This window comes from Xyrauchen texanus, chromosome 20, assembly GCF_025860055.1.
Source record: "Xyrauchen texanus isolate HMW12.3.18 chromosome 20, RBS_HiC_50CHRs, whole genome shotgun sequence".
In the NCBI taxonomy this organism is placed as follows: Eukaryota; Metazoa; Chordata; class Actinopteri; order Cypriniformes; family Catostomidae; genus Xyrauchen; species Xyrauchen texanus.
Window position 1 is genome coordinate 10,749,974 of NC_068295.1, and position 23,460 is coordinate 10,773,433.

Below are 23,460 nucleotides of genomic sequence, written 5' to 3' on the forward strand. Positions count from 1 at the left end.
TACTTGTTTTAATTAAACCAACTGATCTCACAGTAAAAGCGGAAAAGGTATGTTGACTTTTCTTTGCCTGCTTAATGAAATTCGAAACACTGCCCCCAGTGGCCATTTGGAGGGGCGCCACAAAAAAAAAAACACAAGTTGTGAGCTCCAAATTGTCACTAAAGATATAGGGAGCCCCTAACCTTATCATTTCCCTAACCTTAACCCTTTTGGAGTTGGCGCCACCCACTTTTGGAATACCCATCCCCATTTTGCAGTAACCCCACCCTCTTTAGGAGATTCCGCCCCCATCTGGAGGTCTTTGGCCTGCAGCTATTCCTATTCTGATAGGAGATGGCACTTGTCAGTAAGTTGGCATAATATGGCTGATCCTAGGGTACTGGAACTCTCGGAAACAACTTTGGAAATAAGCGTATCATAACAGTGTTTTTAGAAAAGTAATTTTTCTATAAAAATGGAGTATGGCGGTTTCATGTATTAGACACTTAACACTGCAGTCTAGAGTGAGAATACACCTCAGTGGTTATTGCCTGCATTGACACTAATGCTCTCCTGATATAATGATATAGTGAACCAGTTTGAAAAGCAGCAATATCTCTTTCCTTGTAGGTGTTCTTGGTAATTGAGTTCTGCCACAGTGATTTTAACCTAACTAATAACCTCTTTCTTTTCTTCACTAATGATTTCATACTTAAATATCATGTTCATCACCAAAAAATGGAAAATTCTCTCATTTATTCACCCTCATGCCATCACAGATGTGTATGTCTTTCTTTCTTCTGCTGAACACAAACAAAGTATATCTCAATTCTGTAGGTCCATACAATTCAAATGAACAAGGTTCAACACTTTCAAACTCCAAAAAGCAAATAAAGGCAGCATAAAAGTAATCCATAAGACTCCAATGGTTTAATCCATGTCTTCTGAAGTGATCCAATCAGTTTTGGGTAAGAACATTTTGCCATTGCTGTCATTAGGCATGATCTTGATATTCAGCTCGATTACACTTGACGCATGTGCAAAGCACTAGATGGAGCATGAAATCATGATTGCCAAGGAGACGGCAGATGTCAAGGTTTATAGTAAAAATTAGTCACATTTTGGTCTGTTCTCACCCAAACAGATTGGATCGCTTCATTATGTTCGTTTTGGAGCTTCAAAGATTTGGACCCCATTCACTTGCATTGTATTGACCTACAGAGCTGGTTAATCCCTCCCCTTCATGAATGTCCCTATCTAAGGGGTAGAGATCCATCTGAGGCACACTCTGTCCTCAGGGATGAGGGTGAGGGATGCTCATCCCTCGAGCCGCGCGATTGCTGCAGCTAGATTATAACTTGATGGCTCACGAATGATTGAATCATAATATAATGTCACTGTGCATTTATCGTGAAGAAAATTGGCAATACACAGCTTTATTAATAAGACAGAGTTTGTTTTTAGTGAGCCCCCACTGAAGCAATTGAGAGAGCCGAAATAGACAGAAGAATTTTGGTGAATTCTCCAAGAACTTGGAACATACTGTCTGCCAAGAAAAACTGTGTCCAGGTATACCTAAATGAATTGGTGCTGTTTTAACAGCAAATGTGGTCACACCAAATACTGATTTACCTTTTTAGGTTTACTGGAATTTATGTGACATAAATTGATTAATGAAAACTATTCATGGCATTATTTATGAAGAAAGCCTCTTTATGCAATATTTTTCACAAGTGCCTAAAACGTTTGCACATAAATATACATACTGTATAAGAACATTTCCACATCACTTTCTGCATTTATAAATCTCAATTAGTTTCTTAATTTAACATATGATAAAATCTGTTGTATGTGCATTTTGTATTAGGCTCTTGATGATGTAACTGGAGCAAATTCTGGTCAATGATGTCAGGCAGTCCTTTACATCTTCTTCTGATCCAGAATTGTGAAATTGCTGAATTCATCTCTTTACCCTGATCTGTTTTTCTAAATGTACATTCAGAAGTTTTAACCCAATGATTGTTTAAGAGTTTCCACAGTTTATGTGTCATGGAGACATGGCAAGACATGTACAGCAGACACTGCACATTTTAGTGTCTGGCTTATTTTGTTGTCCTAACAGGCAATGTCTATATGTCCCTTAGGTGACTGGGATTTTGCTGATTTTGCCACCTTTTGTTAGTCTTGGAACCGCATAACAAACAAACATTGTGGGGCCCAGCCAGCAGTCCGCATGAGGGAAATGGCTTATTAAACATACTAAATTATGTTGTTTTGAAAATGTAAAAATGCAAAAAGGTTTCTGTGAAGGTTGGGTTTAGGGGTATGGTGAGGGAATAGAAATTATCGTTAGATCTGTATAAAATCCATAAAATGCATGGAAGTCCATGGAGAGTTCCCGCAATTATATAAAAACAAGTTTGTGTGTGTGTGTGTGTGTGTGTGTGCAGGTGCGATTAAGTGGTTTACGAGGATATTTTTTTTTTTGGGTTACAAACTGGTAATTATAAGGGTATTACGCTATTAATGTGGTTTATGGGGACATTTCTAGTGTCCCCTAGAGTCGCTAGGTGTATTTAAGACTTTTAGTTTGAAGTTCGTTGTACTTCTTATCTTGTCATGTGATATCCTGTTTCCTTCATGTTCATGTGTCTTGTTCTCTTTATTTCATTGTCTTGCTAACTTGTTATCAGTTCTGATATCGGTTCCTGTTTACCCTTGTCTTCTTATTAGTTTATTCTTGTCATTGGTTATCTTTGACATGTGGTTCCCTTGTCAGTGTATTTAAGCTCTCTTGTTTGCTATAGTCCCTCGTCGAGTGTTGTTGATTGTAACTCTGTTTCCTTGTCCAGTTTATCCAGTTCTGTCAAGTCTAGTCATTTGTTTGATTGTTTGTTTGTTTGTTTTGGATATCAGTATGGTAAATAAATCTTCACTTAGATTCACACTTCAGCTACTTCGTCACCATCTGTCCCTGTCTTCAGCCTGCCAGTGTGTTACAGATATGTTCTCATTTCGATAGTTAAGTGTGACAACAGAGTGCTTCTATTTGCTCCAGTTGGATGCATATTAAACATATATTTGTTTCTGGAAAGTAGTATTTTTGAATAGTTCAACATTTAAAGACCTCACTTTATTGCTTAATTTGAAAAACACCCCAGTTCCTTACATTGTGCTTCTAATAAACAGATACAGTATAAGCATTTCAGGTTAGTGACCCTTAAGAATGAATCTGATGTTACTCTTAAGTCATTCATGTTAATAGAAGTCTGTAGAGCTCTTTTTCTAATACGGTTTTTAAGTCTCATGTTAGTCTTTCTCAGGGTTGTTAGGTTTTTCTCTTTCAGGGGTTCTTATATATTTTAAAATAATTTGTTTCTGAATGAAATTTGGTGAAGTACACTGCAATATCCACCCACTCCTGTTCCTAAAATTAAATACAACATCGACTGTCTCTTCCCCTGTTCTTTTTTTGTTTTCACTGAGGTGGTTCTCCCTTAGTCTCTGTCTGTCGGTTTTTTGTTTCTTTTTATTTTTTCACTATGTTTTCATGGCTTGCTTTCTGCTGTGATCAGTGGCAAAACATAACCTTCAATGAAAAGATGATGTACAACATTGTGATGTCATGTAGGGAAATAACACTCTTATTAACGTAATGAAACATTGCATGACAAGTCTTGGAAACTTTTCAATGCAAGTCCAGCAGTCAGTCCCTAATTATCTGTCTCGTTATTGGCTGAATCACAAAGGCAGTCCTCCTACTCTCTCCTGTGCTCATCTTCCCTTAATTAGACTTACATAACCCTCCTGGTGACGGTGACACGTGTTGTGAATCTCTCAAGAACTGCTAAAATAGAACCATTGTCCACTTGGAGAAGGACTTTCTTAACATAAACTTCAATGACCATTAGAGCAGTGGTTCTTAACTGGATTTGATATTCAACGTCAAGTGCAAAAATGCTGAAAATGTCCTGAAAATCAAACATGAAGTGCAATGATATTACAATACAAACTGAATATGCTCAACAATATGCAAAATTATTAGCGTGACAATTTTGCAATGTTTAAACAACTGCAGAACTGGTGTTTTACCAGCCTAACACAGGGAACAAACTCTTCTAAATATTGTATTAGTATTAGCCATATCACCAAGTGATAGATTAACATGCAGCAAAATACAGTAGAGTTTGATTTGATGCATGACCTTTTGTTTTCTTATATGTTGCTATCCTGTTCAGAATGATAAGGTTAGTTGCTTTTTTATATATGCTAAATCAGCAATCTGTGACCCACTAGTTGACATCCACTGCATTAGAGAACATAAATGTGTGTTCAGCTTTGAATGGCCATAAGGAATGACAGAAGCTTTTTCTTTATGCTAGCATGCAAAATTGTGTTGGTGAGACCAAGCAGATATGACATGTCATAGAGACAGCACTTGAGTCTATGCTTTTGCTTTTATAACACATTCTTTCATCATCTTCCCTTTACAGCTTTATATTTGAAACATTAGAACTGAATCACAGCAGATGATTAGACATGTTTATATAGGCTTAATATTAGATGTATTATTGATATGTTGGTATGAACTCAAGATCAGGTCGATGGGATTTTTTTAAAAGCTCTGTTTGCATTCTATTGAAGTCTCTCTCACTTTCTTCCACACACTTCTATTTTCTTTTCTTCTTTTCTCTCCCTCCAGTCGTCTCTGAATATTTAAACAGTCTTAATGTTTTTCTGAGGATGTTTAGTGAGCCGGATCTAAATGTATCTGACATATCAAAGCATTCAACAGCAGTTAAAAGGCATCAATGTTAGGGTGACCATATTCTGCTTTTCCAAAAAGAGGACAGCTTTTTTTTTTTAGATAATGGGGGTGAGGGGGTTCATGTACTAAACTATAATGACTGTACCTTCATTTACTATTAATATTATTTTGAATGGCCATGGAAGCAATGTGATATCAATTTTACCTGATCGCAAAAAGTAGTGCGTTGATTTACCTGATGAACTTTCACCTTTTGCTGACCCTTTATGCTTCACAGATCTAATGAGTGCTTCTAAATCACTTGCACCTTCAGGGCTGGACTGGTAATCTGGAATACCGGGCATTTTCCCGGTGGGCCGACGCACTTTGGGGGGCGATCAGGGGTGGACTGGCCATCTGGAGGACCATGCGGGCCGGTGGGTCGGCCGTGAAACGGGCCGATTGGGCCGCGATAAGCTAAAATGTGCCGCCGCGTTATGCAGAACGGACCACAAAATGGTGCTGTGATATGCAGAAACGTTATATATATACTGTGTATATAGAGTGAGAGAGAGCGAGAGCATGCATTCATGTCATATTTGTGATTGCATACATTCAAACGTACAGTTTGACCAGTGGTGACGAGGTACATTTTGTGGAAGGTTGGTGGGAAGGTGTCATTGAGCGAATACATACTGTATGAGACTTGGGCCCGTACAGTTTCAAATGTTGAGTTTATTATTCCAAGCCCCGGCTCTCTGTAATATACTCTCACATTGATGACATTTGCGATAGATGTCATTCTTCCCTATGTAATTTCAGTTAAAAAAACATTTTGCCCAGTGCAAAATACTTGAAGCCAATATAGATGTGTGCCCTGCTATTGCATTTTTGGTGTCCCCAAGCTTTGAACTCAATTTAATTCCACACAATTTGTTATTTTAGTTTCACTAAACCACCAACTGTTTCGCAATGGCTTGTAGATACTATGGCTTTCCCTAAACTGGAAATTATAAGGTGTTCTAGGAATGGTTGCTCTGGAACATTTCTCATAAAATGGCAACCTTTTAACAGATTATGCCTTTGGAGTAAACCACATGGCTAAATGTGATAAACCTGACTCCACATGGACTCCAGACCTCTGAAGATCCTGTGGTATGTGGCACCAAGACATTAGCAGCAGATCCTTTAAGTCCTGTAAATTGCGAGGTGGGGCCTCCGTGGATTGGACTTGATGGTTCAGCACATCCCATAGATGCTCAATCAGATTGAAACCTGGGGAATTCGGAGGCCAATCATCATGTTCCTCAAACCATTCCTGAACCATATTTGCAGTGTGGCAGGACACATTATCTTGTTGAAAGAGGCCACTGCCATAAGGGAATACCATTGCCATGAAGGGGTGTGCATGGTCTACAACAATATTTAAGTAGGTGGTTTGTGTCAAAGTAACATCCATATGAATGCCAGGACCCAAGATTTCCCAGCAGAACATTGCCCAGAGCATCACACTACCTCCGCTGGCCTGTCTTCTTCCCATGGTGCATTCTGATGCCATCTATTCCCCAGTTAAACGACGCACACGGACCCGGCCATCCACATGATCGAAAAGAAAACGTGATTCATCAGACCAGGCCACCTTTATTCATTGCTCCATGGTCCATTTCTGATGCTCAAGTGCCCATTGCAGGGGCTTTCGACGGTTGACAGGGGTCAGCATGGGCACTCTGACCGGTCTGTGGCTATGCAGCCCCATACACAGCAAGCTGCGATGCACTGTGTGTTCTGACACCTTTCTATCATGACCAGCATTACGTTTTTCAGCAATTTGTGCTACAGTAGCTCTTCTGTGGTATCAGACCAGATGGGCGAGCCTTTGCTCCCCACTCGCATCAATGAGCCTTGGGCGCCCATGACCCTGTTGCCGGATCACCAGTTGTCCTTCCTTGGACCACTTTTGGTAGGTACTATGAGTAATTTTTGATAAATCTTTCTCAAATATACCTTTTGTGACAAAATGCCCCAGTAGCGAAGTAATTTGTCACAATGGAACCACAGACTATATTCTTTTCAGCTAAATTTAAACATCAAAACAATTATTAAAAATACAACAAATCATGAAACAGCAAACATGTTAAAGGTAATGTACAACAATATAAAATCATTGCTTTGTCCAACAAATATTAATATTACTTTATTTTTTTTTGTAACAGTCTGAATGTCTGCAGTCTGTGTTCGCAGGAGAGCTTGTAAATAAGGAGCTTCTTGTGTTTAAACATGGATGTGGAAGTGAGAATGTGGGCAGAGCTGTAATTAGTCAAAAGACATTAAGAGGTTTTGCATTCGACATGCAGGCAGCAGCACGGTGAATATTTGATCTGACTGTCTTTAAAACACAGATTAATGGACATAGCTGTGACTTCAGGGAACAAATGTTACAACTTAGTAGGAGGATGTCTTAACTTATTGGTTTCAGTAAGGCTATTCCTTTGAGCGACAGCAACTTACGCCATGTGATGCCAGTTCTGGGACAGACTGCTTTTGATATATGATACGCTTAAATATAGAGACAGCCTGATACCCAAACTAATGCTTTTTTCAGACATATCCAAATCAAATTTGTTTAGTTGTTTTTATTCTGAGCGGCAAATATTAAAACACAAGAAAATCTATTTTTCCAAACCCAATCCAAACTACATCCATATGTGGTGTAAAATCCAACTAATATCAGCTTTTTTTGGAATGTGTCTCATTATAATCAGACCTCAAGTATTTTTTTTTTTTTTAATGATCTGGGACAGAGTGTGCATGTTATCTTGAGCTGTGTCCAAATACACAGATTCTTGCACATTTTTTCCATGTATAGTGAACTAGGCCCTTGTGACATTCAGTATGCAGAGTGATTTTGACCACAGCATATGCATGAATATGTACTGTAAATACAGTAATGTCTGCTCAGTCTGAATAAACAGATAAGATTACATCACAATGCAAACAGTCAGTCTTAAAAATCTTTTCTTTTCTTTTCATCGTGGAAAAAGTCTTAATGGGCCCTTTTTTAAGAGCACTTGCTTAATGGGCATGGCCATAACATTTAGGTATTTCCGTGGGTTTGAAGAAAGTATGTGCGCAATGCGCTAATGGGATGAGTCAAGTTCAATTTAATTCTGAGGTTCTTCGCAGGCAATGTCTTCAAATGACACTTTCAGATGAAACTAAAATATAATCAATATAATGATGTGGTCAAAAAAATCATACCAAATCAAAATATTTTATCCTCTCCAAAATATTCCATCAGACCGTTATGCAGAGACAAATAAATCACTCTACGACAAGAGGAAAAATACCAATACAAATTACATCATAAAGACAGTTAATAATAAATAATAAATAAACCATGACCTTAAGATAGTTAAACACAAATTACATTTTTAAATTTTTTTTCATAAAACGGCTTCAACAATGATTGCCATGGGCTTGATTTTTTGTTCCACTATATTTTCAGTATTTGGACATGAACTTTATTACCACCTACTGGTGGAATCTCCAAACTGCAAATGTAGGATCTGAATTTAGACTTTGCGCACTCATAAAATGATGGCCCCATGTACTGTATATTATAGTGCCAGACTGAACAAGGACTTCATTTTTACATTTTCATAATGTAAAAGTGAATATTTATAGCAAACAAATAGATGTAACCACTGGTGATGTATGGATTACTTTTATGCTGCTTTAGCGATTTTTGGAGCTTGAAAAGTCTGGCCACCATTCACTTGCATTGTATGGGCCAACAGATCTGAAATATTCTTCTAAAAATCTTTGTTTGTGTTCAGCAGAAGACAGAAAGTCATGCACATCTGGGATGGCATGAAGAGTGAGTTAATGATGAGAGAATTTTCATTTTGGGGTGAGCTATCCCTTTAAACCTTAACCTAACCGATATTGTCATAAAAAGCAAATGTAGGGTGAAGAACGCAATTGCTGAAGCAACCACATCATTCTGTGGTACTTCTATGACATTTTTTCATGTATCGACTCGTATACTCTTCTGAACTCGTAACACTTTTCCTTGTTCTGCAAGAGCAATGGTATCAGTTGAGTTTCTGTGTAACTTGATCGCTCTGAAACATGCTTGTTTCACACTATACTCCGCAGTATCCACGCACAACTCACCACATGCCCCACCGAGAGCGAAAACCACATTATAATGACCATGAGGAGGTTACCCCATGTGACTCCACCCTCCCTAGCAACTGAGCCAATATGGTTGCTCAGGAGACCTGGCTGGAGTCTCTTAGCAAGCCCTGGATTCAAACTTGTGACTCCAGGGGTGGTAGTCAGCATCTTTACTCGCTGAGCTACACATTTTCAATAAATTCCAAGTCCTGCCCTGCATTTTTATACATCCTTCATTTAGAAATACGTCACATTACTGAAATAAAATAAGTTGCTTAAGCCATTTCATGTTGACTTTAAATTTGTCTAGCTCACCTAATGGAAAGGCTATTACTGTCACCCTGTCCTCTAAGTGACGTTTGGCAGAGCAAAAGAGGCCTCTAATGGTGTAACGGCAAAGAAAATCAATGATGTCTGTGAAGTTATCATTCCTTTCTCTGACCCCATCACATTTGCTCAGGGAAACCTCTCCACTTTTAGATTCTGAGGCTATTGACTTTCGACAGGATATTTTTTGTGACATTCAAAAAGATTCTTATTTGGAGGAACTGTTGCTATATACTATGTTGCTATATATGGGCATTGCAGAAAAAGAGAGAGGGAGGGAGACATAGATGAGCTCACTGCCTAATTAACAGTCACAATCAATGCAAAGAAATGGAAACATGCCGGGCTCAGTGTGTGCAAGATTGAGATGGTATATGAGAGTTTAAGAAAAGGTTGGAATACAGTGGGGTGTGTGTATAAGACTGTGTAAATAAATGAATGTTTTTTTTAATTAAAATCAGTACAGACAGCGATCGCACAGTATGTATCCATCTCTGGAGGTAGAGTGAGGTCACGACTCCTGCTGTGTTTTGTGTCTGTGAGATTTACAGCGAATCTTGAATTATTAAACATCTAAGAATATATCGGTCACTTCAAGTTTGTGCAGTCAAATCCAAATTCTGTTGCTCATTAAAGAACCATCTGAGCTGTAATAATAAGATTAGGTCAACAGAAATGAGTTTGGGATTCCTTTAAATCCCGAATAACTAGATTTCTGTTTATTGTGGTTTGCTGCTCTCATTTACTCCCTGTTTTCCATCCCTGTTGCTGAGGTGTTTTATTTCCATCTCTCTGTTATACATTTCTGTACTATATGTATCTTGTGTTGTTCTAACTGCAAAGATGGAGCACGCAAGCAACTGATGAGCAAGTGTTTGAATGTTTGACATCTCTGAGAGTTCTGGAGCCTACTTTTTAGTACAAAAAAATAATTGTACAGCCTTTAATTTGTACTGATTTAAAAAAAAAAATTGTGTTTCAGCAAGATGATTTCAGAGATTCCAATTAGAGTCATCATTGAGAATAATAAGAATTGAAAACAAGCTCCAGAGTGAAACATCTAGATACATTATGGTAATGAGAAATGAGCAGGGTGTGCTTAATTGTGATGGAAACAATGTCACAATGCACAAATATTTTCTTTATGCAAATTTTTTATTTTGGGGTGAAAAATGACCTAGATATGATTCAACCTACTAACATGCTGGGTTTTTACTTACATAACCATATCAGCCCACACACACACACACACACACACACACACACTTATTCATCTGTCAAAAGAAGGGTATTTTAGGGTAGACACTGAATGTGGCCACGACATCATGTAGTTTGGTAATTGACCTGGACATTTTTAATAGTTAAAAACAGTAATTAGCCTAGTTACTGCTGTTATACCCCTGCAGTGCCAAAATGTGGATTGTGCAACATCAAACTCTAAAACTGTACTGTGACCTCCTCTGACCAGACTTCTGTCTGAGTTCTTAATATCAGTGTGTCGTCCTGTTCCGATTCTTCTCAAACCATACATTTTTTTTTTATAAATTACTTAAAAAAACAATTGGTTACCTTGTAACCTGCTAGGTTCCATTTCAATTAAAAAATACATACACTGGCAGCCAAGAATTTGGAATAATGTACAGATTTGGCTGGAAATTGGTACTTTTATTCACCAAAGTGTCATCAGAACCAGTTTCGGGCTGTGCATTTAAAGTCTAGGCCTTCAGTGTGACACATGCCATTAACAAAACACAGTTTCACAATTAATAAGACACCCTATGCCTTTGGGCATCATACATTATGATGCAGTTGACTAATAATACCAATTGACATTTTAAAAACACATACACACACGAAAGCCAGAACTGGAAACAACACTTAATGCTCAAGCAAGCCTAATTTTAACTGCAGCATGACTGTTTTGTGAAATGAATGTTTCCGGACAGACTTTCAAAAATCATAATTTTTCATATGAAACTTCCAAGGAGGTCTATAATACCTGGAAAAAAATTGAATTATATTTGCTATTTTAATGTTGCTTGCAATAAATTTAATTTCATTGGGGTACACGGTTATGCTGTGTTCCATCCAAGTTTGATGTGAGATATTCCTACCTGATATCTCCGACCATTAATGCATTCCATTCCACGATATTCAGATGAGGACATTTAAGGAAGCAAAATGCTCCCGTTAGCTTAGCAGGGGTTTGACTCTCATTAGAGATGTCTCCTAGCAACCCAACTGATAAACAATGCTGCAGCACTAGCATTTGTTCTTCAGGTGTACGATTTTCAAAAGAGATTAGAATGTTTTATACACCTGTTTCTGCAGGCTTTTGTTAAACAAGCTTTAATATCATGTCATGCGGAAACAAACCCATATATCGATATTACTTAATAAAGTGAACGTTTCTCACTTTGTATATCTCCCTGCATGTCGACATGTTTGTGTGATATCATGCACCTGCATCTTGGCTCGAGTTGAGAATTTCTGCATGAGCCTACAAGTTGTAATTCTGACTTAAAGATGTATTCCACAGCACTTTTCCTAGTAGGAAGTTGTACAATCCAAATTTCTGAGTTGAATGGAACACAGTACTTTTCAGCCGACTCATCAGACAGCTCGATCTTACACTTTTCTTTCTTGAATAAAGTTCATCACTAAAAGCGTGATTGCGTCACTCAAGGCCAGCTAGAAGGCCTTGACCGGGACATATCCTAAAGATAACACCCACCAAGAACAAATAAATCAATATGATTGGCTGATGAATCTGACAATCTGACTCTAGTTGCCCATTCATTTGCACTGTTGAGGGATTCTGAAAACATTCTGAAGGCCTGACAGGGTGGAACTCAGACTCACATGGTGCTTCTGATTTGAGCATGCGAAACAGTTGTCACACTTTGTTTGTAAGCATCTAGAAATAAATCCTGACTGGATAAAGTTTTTGTTTTTCTCTATTTGTTTGTAGATTCAGTAAGAGTGGAAAGCGATTAAAAATAAATAGGCAAAAATGTGATTGAGAATGAAAAATATGTATTTATTTGGCATGTTAGGGCAGCAGAGAAGGCTTTCTGGCCCTGAGAATTCACCATTGGTCAGAACATTACTTTTATAAAAAACTGCACCATCACTATATGAAAAAAGTCATTTTGGATCAAATCTAGACACGCCTCATTTCCAGCCATCACTCCAACACCTTATCCTTGAGTAATCATGCTAAATTGCTAATTTGTTACTAGAAAACCACTTGCCATTATCTCAAACACAGTTGAAAGCTATTTGATTTATTAAATTAAGCTTAACATTGTCTGTGTTTGTTTTTGAGTTGATACAGTGTGCAATAGACTGGCATGTCTTAAGGTCAATAGTAGGTCATAAATGTCAAATATGAAACAGCTTTCTCTAGAAACTCATCAGTCAATCAGTGTTTTGAGGAATGAAGGCTATACAATGCTACAATGAAGATTTCATACAAAGGTATACACTACAGTCTTCAAAGACAAAGGGCAACTGGTTCTAACAAGGACATAAAGAGATGTTGAAGGCCAGATGTACAACTAAACAAGAGGATAAGTACATGTTAGTCATGAATCTTTCCTTGTTTATTATTTGTATGACCATGCCAATGATGTTGAAAATTATCTTTATATGCATCTAACAAATGTTTTAACCAGTTGCACTGACAGTGCATACTATTTGCTGCTACTGCTTGTGCGTATAACTATGTTGTTTTTCAGAATGTAATTTTTTTAATGAGATTTTACATTTTCATAATTATTGTCTACTGCAGCTACGCTGTAGCAGACAAACACAGCTGTACTTATATATACTTAAAAACTTTAAAAAATATATTTCCTTTAGGGTGCCATTGTACAACTGGCAAACAGGACTACAGATGAAAATTTGCCTTTGGCTAACTCAGGCATGTTACAGGCGTACTGTTGTTAATATGCATTGTCCTGGCAAATAAAAAATAAATAAAAAAAAGAGTCTCTAGTTTGAGAAACAGATGCCTCACATGTCCTCCGCTGACAGCTTCATTGAATTCTACCTGCTCAACACCAGTTTCATGTACAACAGTTGTTACAATTAAGACTCATGGGTGCAGGCCTTATGGGAAGAATTGCTAAGAAAAAGCCACTTTTGAAACAGAAAAACAAAAAGAAACACATACATTGGAAAACAGATCATTGGAAAAGTGCGTTATGGATCTTAACCGCAATGAGCATTTGTGGGATCAGCTAGACTGTAAGGTGCATGAGAATTGCCCACCAAGACTATGGCAAGTGCTACAGGAAGCGTGGGGTGAAATGTCACCTGAGTCTCTGGACAAACTAACAGCTGGAATGCCAAGGATCTGCAAAGATGTCATTGCTGTACATGGAGGATTTTTTGATGAGAACTCTTTGAAGTATTTTAAGAAATTATGAAAAAAATTCAAATTATAATTGTTCACGTAATTGTCCTGACTATACATTGTGATCAGTTGAATGCCACTTTGGTAAATAAAAGTAAAAATTTCTTTCATAAGAGCAAAATCTGTACAATATTCTAAACTTTTGGCTGCCAGTGTACTTATTAAGCTCTTGATAGCACCTCAGTTCATAACGCATCTTATCACGGATCTAAAGGGAAGTTAGGGGCATTGGCCCCCTAGTTTTTCCATGTGCCTCCCAGTCGGATGGCGAAATTATCAAGGGGGACCACCTATTGAACCTATTGCACTTCCTAAAGCTTAAGATGCTCCCCCAAAGATCACACCCTGGTAGGCCTGCCTTCCCAAGGCATAGCACACCCACCGTGTTGTGTCAGCTAAAAAAGAACTTTAACTGATAAAAATGCATCTTTAGTGTCTGAACGTCCCCTTAAAGATTTTTCCTTGCCACTGTGGATTTTGGCTTACTCACTATTTTTTTTTTTAAAGGCATTATTTTTAAAGATTTTAACAAAAAAAGTGAAAAGTGCTATACAAATAAATTGCATTGAAAATATTTTAATTCAAGGTGCCTATTATATTGTTCTGAGACCTGTTTCCAACAAACAAAAAAATCATACAATAATGTTGTTGGTTAAGCCATTAACTCACTCACCAAGTCAGCTGTATTAGCTTTCAGATGCAGCAAGAGCCTTCAGTTATTAAAGCTTAATGGAAAATGAAAGGGAAAACACGAGCTGGCAGCACCATATACATTAAATATAACTAGCTGGTTAGTGGACAGGCTAAAAGGAAAAGTCTTTTTTATGCTTGTATTTAAAAAATTTTTTTAGCATGATACACTCGTAAAGTGGATTATTGGCAAAGATAACAAGTATTACGAAGTATTGAGCATTTTAAAGCATAAAGCTTATTCTTTTCTGCGTGGCGAAGTTGGTGTGCGCTCTTGCGCATTGGAGATCCCAAGTGCCCACTGGGCACGTCTGTGCCTTTGCGCATGTGCGGGGAGCTCCCCGTGCCCACGAATTGTCGCTTTGCGCTCGGAGCGCGCGCGGGTGGCACGCAGAAGCTCACGGGCAGCCAGCACGCGACGTTACCATGAGCCTCCCCGTTCAACCGGCAGAGACTCCACGCGCAGAGAGTGCCCGCCTGACGAGAGAAGCGCGACATTCAGAGCCGCACGATGCCCGGGGGAAAGAGAGGGCTGGTGGCACCGCAAAACACTTTTCTGGAGAATATCGTGAGACGCTCGAGTGGTGAGAAAGGCGCTTATGTTTTCTAAAGTATAAATGTCTACACCACAGTGCTCACATTAACAGAAGTAGATTACTTTTAAACAAATGAACAATAAGGATTTTTTTGTTATGTTATGACGCGGCATGCTTACAATTACGCAGTTATTGTTTGTAATTATGTAAATTAGCCTACAATATGTTTAACATGGACACTGTAATGGAAAGTGTTAATGCATTTATAGATACATTTTTCCCCCTTTTTTATGGCCATTTATTATCTTTATTTAAAAAAAAAAAAAAAAAAAAGATGCAGTTTATTCTCTAGGCTAGTGTTAGTTCATTAATGAGTTATTGTGGTGCTTTTGAGACAAATGAATGCCCTCCTTAATATATGAGTTTAAAAAACTTTATTCCTTAATGTCAATGTTAAAATCTCTTACATTTGGGAAAACGCACAGTCTTCACTGCAGATGAGCTAATAAAACAAAATATTATATCATCACTGCTCTGTAGAATTTAAATGAGTCTGCTATTTTTTTTTTTTTTAATCAAGCGATTTTACATTCGATTTTACCGATAATATGAGAAGTTGATTTGGAGAAATAATTTTAAAGTAAAAAATAAAACAAAAACGTTAAGAATCAAATTTATTAACTGATTCTGAAATTGTACAACATTCGTTTAGTTGATTAAAAATAATTAAAATTTCGGACTGTTGCATTTATCGCCGGTAGAGTGCGCAGGCTTTCTGATTTCGTGTCACAGTAATGTGTTTGTGTCCAGTCATCATGCTGTATTAAAAACAACCTTTATCTGTGGATTATATAGTATATAAGACACGAAAGACAAAAGCTCCAGAGTCTCTTGAAAATCCCATTAACAGCAAAAACACAATTTTCTTGGTCTTTTTGTTGCAGAGTTCACTAAGGTTCTAATGGATCAGTGAAAGTGGTACACAGTTAAACAAAGACTGGGACTGCTTAAGTAATTGTGTGTGTCAGGACAGAGTTGTGATTCTTGAAGTCTCTATAATTTTTTGTTCTCTTCTCTGAACATTCAGAAACAAGTTTTCTGCTGGGGAATGCTCAGATTGTAGACTGGCCTGTAGTTTACAGTAATGACGGCTTCTGCAAGCTGTCTGGATACCACAGAGCAGAGGTCATGCAGAAAAGCAGCACATGCAGGTGAGAGTATACACACGTGACATTAGACATGCATCTGAATATTTAAGATGTTACACAGTTCATGCTGTTTTGAAGATCTCTAGAATTGCAGTACCTTAAAGAGCCTTTTGGTTAAAGCAAATTCCAGTTATTCGGTGTAGTAGATCAATATGAAACCTTTGCTAAAAAACTAAATGTGAAGATGTCATAATCATCTTTGGATTTCCTAGCACTTAAGCTCTGATGCTCACCACTCTGAGACTGTGTGTGTGTGTGTGTGTGTGTGTGTGTGTGTGTGTGTGTGTGTGTGTGTGTGTGTGTGTGCGCGCGCGCACGTGTGTGTGTCCAGTGGCGGATTTAGGCATGGGCAACATGGGCAGTCGACCTCCTTATTTTCAGATTCAAATATTACATATTAAATCATAGCAAATCAAATCTTGAAATCTTGATAATTTATCCATTAACTTATGTAAAAGATTTTGTGGTTAAAATTATAGATTTTTATTTTTCTATTTATTAGCACTTAATATAATTTAATATAAGTGTCTTATGGGCCAGGCCATGATTTGGCATCGTAGCGGCATACCACAAAAAAAAAAAGAAATATATACGGTCAGGTCCATAAATATTGGGACATCGACACAATTCTAATCTTTTTGGCTCTATACACCACCACAATGGATTTGAAGTGAAACTAAATGCTTTAACTGCAGATTTTCAGCTTTAATATGAGTGTATTTACATCCAAATCAGGTGAACGGTGTAGGAATTACAACAGTTTGTATATGTGCCTCCCACTTTTTAAGGGACCAAAAGTAATGGGACAATTGGCTGCTCAGCTGTTCCATGGCCAGGTATGTGTGTTATTCCCTCATTATCCCATTTACAAGGAGCAGATAAAAGGTCCAAAGTTCATTTCAAGTGTGCTATTTGCATTTGGAATCTGTAGCTGTCAACTCTCAATATGAGATCCAAAGAGCTGTCACTATCAGTGAAGCAAGCCATCATTAGGCTGAAAAATCAAAACAAACCCATCAGAGAGATAGCAAAAACATTAGGTGTGGCCAAATCAACTGTTTGGAACATTCTTAAAAAGAAAGAACACACCAGTGAGCTCAGCAACACCAAAAGACCCGGAAGACCACGGAAAACAACTGTGGTGGATGACCGAAGAATTCTTTCCCTGGTGAAGAAAACACCCTTCACAACAGTTGGCCAGATCAAGAACACTCTCCAGGAGGTAGGTGTATGTGTGTCAAAGTCAACAATCAAGAGAAGACTTCACCAGAGTGAATACAGAGGGTTCACCACAAGATGTAAACCATTGGTGAGCCTCAAAAACAGGAAGGCAAGATTAGAGTTTGCCAAACAACATCTACATCCTATGAACAGATGAGACAAAGATCAACTTGTACCAGAGTGATGGGAAGAGAAGAGTATGGAGAAGGAAAGGAACTGCTCATGATCCAAAGCATACCACCTCATCAGTGAAGCATGGTGGTGGTAGTGTCATGGCGTTGGCATGTATGGCTGCCAATGGAACTGGTTCTCTTGTATTTATTGATGATGTGACTGCTGACAAAAGCAGCAGGATGAATTCTGAAGTGTTTCGGGCAATATTATCTGCTCATATTCAGCCAAATGCTTCAGAACTCATTGGACGGCACTTCACAGTACAGATGGACAATGACCCGAAGTATACTGCGAAAGCAACCAAAGAGTTTTTTAAGGGAAAGAAGTGGAATCTTATGCAATGCCCAATTCAATCACCTGACCTGAATCTGATTGAGCATGCATTTCAATTGCTGAAGACAAAACTGAAGGGAAAATGCCCCAAGAACAAGCAGGAACTGAAGACAGTTGCAGTAGAGGCCTGGCAGAGCATCACCAGGGATGAAACCCAGCGTCTGGTGATGTCTATGCGTTCCAGACTTCAGGCTGTAATTGACTGCAAAGGATTTGCAACCAAGTATTAAAAAGTGAAAGTTTGATTTATGATTGTTAATCTGTCCCATTACTTTTGGTCCCTTAAAAAGTGGGAGGCACATATACAAACTGTTGTAATTCCTACACCGTTCACCTGATTTGGATGTAAATACCCTCAAATTAAAGCTGAAAGTCTGCAGTTAAAGCACATCTTGTTCGTTTCATTTCAAATCCATTGTGGTGGTGTATAGAGCCAAAAAGATTAGAATTGTGTCGATGTCCCAATATTTATGGACCTGACTGTATTTATAAAGCGCTGAGCCACAAATATTATGTCCTGCAGGTTTTGGAGACTCCATACTACAAATCTAACAAGGTGCATTTGAATTTCAGAAAATCTTTGTAATCTTTTAATCTTTGTTTTAAAGTTTTTGGATAGAAAATAAGAAATGAATGCCTTAAAATCTTAAAAATCTCTCCCTCTAGTTTTATGTATGGGGAGCTGACAGACAAGAAGACCATAGAAAAGGTGAAACAAGCCTTTGACAACTATGAGTCAAACTGCTTTGAAGTACTGCTGTACAGAAAGAACAGTAAGTGAGACTTGAAACACAGACACTTACATACGTACACATACATAGATTTTTACAGATTCTCACTTATCTTGGTGATCTTAGAATGTCTAGTAGCATTATTTTAAGCAACAGAGAAACATTGATTAGAAGAAAAGCTCTACTAGCTGTTACGCAGAACACAGTATATTTCATTGTGATCTAATCAAACCACAAACTTCAAAGACTGCACAGATCTATATCTTTGTTATTTTAAACACACAGGCTCTCTAGAACAGCCAAATGTTTGATCGCACAGTGTCCACACAAATTGTCTGCTGAAGCTGACCTTGACCTTTACAGGAACTCCAGTGTGGTTCTACATGCAGATTGCACCGATCCGAAATGAAAATGACAAAGTGGTTCTGTTCCTGTGTACATTTAAAGATATCACTGTTTTTAAACAACCTATTGAAGATGAAAACACCAGGGGTGAGTTGGTCCAGCTGTCCACTTGTAATGTTAGAGATGCATACAAAATAGATTCTTGCCTAAAAATCACAGTTGATATTATCACAATGTAATGTTGGACATGTGTTTGTTCTGACAGATAAACACTTAATCAAATCTGCATATATCATATAAATGCATATTTGTTTTTGATTGACAAGCATTGCCAGATGCCAGCTGCAGGCATAGCTCCAGAATGGGGCGTGAGCTCCAAATCGCCATTAAAGCTACAGTATAATTGCTTCTGTTGTTCTCCTCATTTGTAAGTCGCTTTGCATAAAAGCATTTGCTAAATACGTAAATGTTAAGATCAGGGCTGGACTAGCAACTGGCCCAAAAGTTGTTGAGCGGGGGGATGGGGGGTGGGTGGGGGTGGTGGTGGCTGTGTTCCCTGTCCTTTTCAGCATATCGTGGTGCCGTTTTGTGGTCCATTCTGCATAATGCGCTGGCTCATTTGAACTTATCACGGCCCATTTGGCCCAGTTCGCAGGCGACACACCGGCCCACTCTGTTTTTCCAATGGACAGTCCACCCCTGATTGGCCCCAAAGTGCGTCGGCCCACCAAGAAAATGCCCGTTATGCCAAATTACCAGTTCAGCCCTGGCAAAGATATATGGCCCCTAACCTTAACCCTTTTGGAGTTGGCACAACCCCCTTTTGAAATAGTCCCACCCCCTTTTGGAGTAAACCCTCCCTCTTTTGGAGATCCCGCTCCCATTTGGAGGTCTCTGGCCTACAGCTATATCTACTTGAAATTTTTCCTCTGGAACTCACACGCAAGTGTAATGTTCAAATATGCATGTGACAAAACGTGTTTATTTGTTTAAATGAAATATATACACTTGTCTAACAGGAGAAAGTATTTTAACAATGAAAAGTTATCTTTAAAGGTGCACTCAGTAACCTTTGTCTTTGTGTCATCTTGGACTTACATGGACACCTAGCGGCTTGGATGCAGCATTGTAGAAATTTAGTATGTACAATAAAACAGCTTTTATAAGGTTACTGATATGACTGGAGGCTTAATTGTAATATGAGTGGTCAGGATTTCCTACATAAATTGCAAAATTACAATTCATGTCTTTAGAAGTTAAACTTTTTTAATGAGGAAAAAAAATTACTGATTGCATCTTTAATGTTCCGTAAAATAAGCTTCATTACTTATGCAATGTATAATTTCTTTCTTTTTCTTTCTATTGATTTTGGCTAAAATGTGACCTAGACATGTTTTGGTGAGATTCACATGTTTGTGAAATGAGTGCTGCTCACAAAAGAATAACAGAGAGAGTGAGAAAGAGCCTATCTGAAACAGCTTGAGAGAGTGTTCGAGTTGTTATATTTTCTATCCAGCATTTGTATGGCACATTGACAGCAAGCATTTGTTTCACATTTACTCAACATGGAGAACTTTGCTGAGCCAGATCTGAGTCACAGAAAATTATCACCTGCCTTATTAATGTTTTTGTTATACAGTAGCCCCAAAACTGAGCTACATTTAAAATGAATGAATGAATGCCATTTAATTAGATAGAAAATATCTTACCAAGTGGCATGTCCAGACAAATGATGCTAGCTAGACCTTTCCACTGAACTAACTTTACTTTTTTCCACTTCTTTTTATCTAACTGGTGCCTAGGTAATTTATGGTTGATGTATGAAGTCAGTTCATCACATAAACTATGGAAATAATCCACTAAGATTGATAATGGATTGAGGGATCTCACTATGGGAAACGTTTCAGGCATGACATACTATGGGAGCACTAGTAGTGGGATACTATGGGAGCACTACATCTGTCCGAAGGACAGACCAATAACAGCTTGTTAAAGGAGCCTGCCTCCTCCCTGTAATAACCACTATAATGCTCTGAAACGATATTCTAAGCACACTTTTCCCCCTAACTATGCAAGCAGGGAAGTCTGATGAGGTACCTCACTCCAAACAGGGGTAACGCAGGTTACTTAACCTTCTCTATTGAACATTCATTTGGTATCTCACTATGGGAAATATGTGGCCAACTCCTTTATTGCATGCTTTCTGAAGCCACCCCTCCGAACAGTGATGGAGAGAAATGAAAGATAACTGCTCATTACTCTAAAGAGCAGACCCTGAGAACTCTATGGACCATTGACAGTGCAGTAACATCTGGTAAAACCTGATAAATGTGTTCAGGGAAGCCCAGCACAAATATCCTCTACGGACACGCCTTTAAATAAATCCCATGAGGTGGCCTTGCCCAGAGCCATATAAAGAGAGAGTTGCGACAACGGAAGTTCTAAATGCTTGATCGTCACATGATTCACGTAGACTTCAGATAGTTCCAGGAAGTGCTTTTGCGGTCATTCCAAACTGTTAGAGTAGAGTGACAGAACTGCAATTTCTGGTCATTAGTAGTCAATAAATGCATTTATTTTATATATTTATGTAACACACCGACATATGTATGTAGCATGAGTATGTTGTTACAGCGATGTTGTTTTTTAAAGATCAAATCAGCTAATATTTGAGGATTAGTGTTCGCTTACCGTTATTTGCCTCAACTTATTGCAAGCTAGGGTTTCTGTTGCCTCTTGTTCATTGTTTTCACTAATCTCATGGTAACTAATGTCATATTTATGACTTTTCAGATAGTACAGAGACAGGCTGGTGGCAGGTGATTTCCAGCTCGCACCGCACAATGGGTCAATGAACTATTAACTATTAGCAGCAGTTACGTAAATGTAAAATTTAGTGAAATGAAGCTTATTGTTTACAATTCTTACAATTCTATATATAGTAATATAATTATTTATGTATTATAAATATTATATATCTAATGTATAATTCTTACAATACTTATTCATATACACAATATATTCAGCTTTAAAACAACTTAAGCATACTGCGTATATAAACTGCCGTTCAAAAGTAATGAGGCTGAAAATTCAGCTTGGCATCACAGGAGTAAATTACATTTTAAAATACATTAAAATAGAAAACAGTTATTTTAAATTGTAATAATATATTACTGATATTACTTTTTTGTATTTTTATTCAAATAAATGCAATAACTATTTACAGCAATTCATGAATACATTTCTAATAAATTAAATAGCATGCCAAGCATTTTGTATGTGTCCTTTCTTTCATGTTGTCGTTGCATAGTCTTCATCATGGTTTGCTGTGCTGCATGGGGATGCTCCAATCGCTCAGAGAAAGGTGTGCGAATGTATGGCTTCCCCACTGACATGGAGAGGAGAAAAAAATGGTTGGCTCAAGTCAGCAGGAGCAATCTAAATCTAAATTAAAATTACAACAACAAAAAAATGTGTGAGGTATTTGCAAAGATTGTACAATTAATAGGTGTCACGAATGGTGTGGAAGCGGGACAAGACAGACGAGAGGTGTGGATCCAAAAGCAGTTTTATTAAATAATAAGAGGAACACAAAACACTGGAACAAATTAAAGGTCCACGATGGGAAAATGAAATAAACACACGAACACGAAACATCCACAAACAATCAAACAAGGGAACAAGAGCAGGCATAAAATATTGGAAACATGGAACATCAAATACAACGACCGACAAGGGAATGGAGGAACAAACAGGGTTTAAATACACAAGGACACAATAAAGACTAAACGAGACACAGGTGAGAACAATGATGAGTGCAGGTAGTTAGGGAGGCCGGGAATTGTGGGAATTGAAGTTTTCTACACAGACAGCGAGACTCAGGGTGGACAACAGGGAAAATGTGACATGGAACGGGATCGGTGACGGATGAAATGGAAAACACAGAGCAGACCACACGGAAACATGACATAAACGTGATGGGTGAAACAGAGAACATAGGGCAGACAACACAGGAACGTTACAATAGGGTGTTCGTTACTAACTTTATCCAGCTCCAATCCTTGCCTAATCTGTTAGTTATCCGATAACATCCCTTATCTCCTAATTTAATGAGTAATACTCAACTATAAGGTTTTAATTTACAAGTTGTTTTTATTTAGATGTACTGATAATATACAGAATAAGATAATATTATTCTTTAAACGTCTCACCTATTAAAAGTGCGTCGCAAACGGTTTGTTCTGATGCATCTCTACGGTGTTTGCTGCTACTTCCGGGAACTATTGAGAGGCTCTACGAGCCGCCATTGCTTTAAAAAAAACTTTCCATTGGAGTCAATGGAGTTGTCGCAACTCTCTCTTTATATGGCTCTGGCCTTGCCCAAAGTGGAATGGGCTTTTAGTCCCTTTAGGGGTTCCAGTCCCTTAGCGTTATAAGCCAACTCAATCGCTTCCATCATCCAATGAGACAAGCATTGAGAAGAGCTGGGCTTCTCTCTATGGAGAGTAGCCCAAGACACAGAGATCACTCTTTCTAAACAATTCTGTCCTGGCTGAATAAAAGTGCAACC

The 23,460-nt window shown here is 38.1% G+C and overlaps 1 protein-coding gene across 4 annotated transcripts in view; it reads left to right on the forward strand.

Annotated features, from left to right (window-relative positions):
• Nucleotides 1-14,750: 14,750 nt before the first annotated feature.
• Nucleotides 14,751-23,460, forward strand: part of LOC127660904 (potassium voltage-gated channel subfamily H member 5-like) — a 69,018-nt gene continuing 60,308 nt past the window's right edge. For all 4 annotated transcript variants that reach the window (XM_052151377.1, XM_052151379.1, XM_052151378.1 and 1 more), the window contains exons 1-4: nucleotides 14,751-14,926; nucleotides 15,966-16,089; nucleotides 18,481-18,587; nucleotides 18,909-19,037. In XM_052151377.1, the coding sequence (XP_052007337.1) occupies nucleotides 14,854-14,926; nucleotides 15,966-16,089; nucleotides 18,481-18,587; nucleotides 18,909-19,037 (433 nt within the window). In that variant the 5' untranslated portion in view covers nucleotides 14,751-14,853. The remainder of the gene's footprint in view (nucleotides 14,927-15,965; nucleotides 16,090-18,480; nucleotides 18,588-18,908; nucleotides 19,038-23,460) is intronic.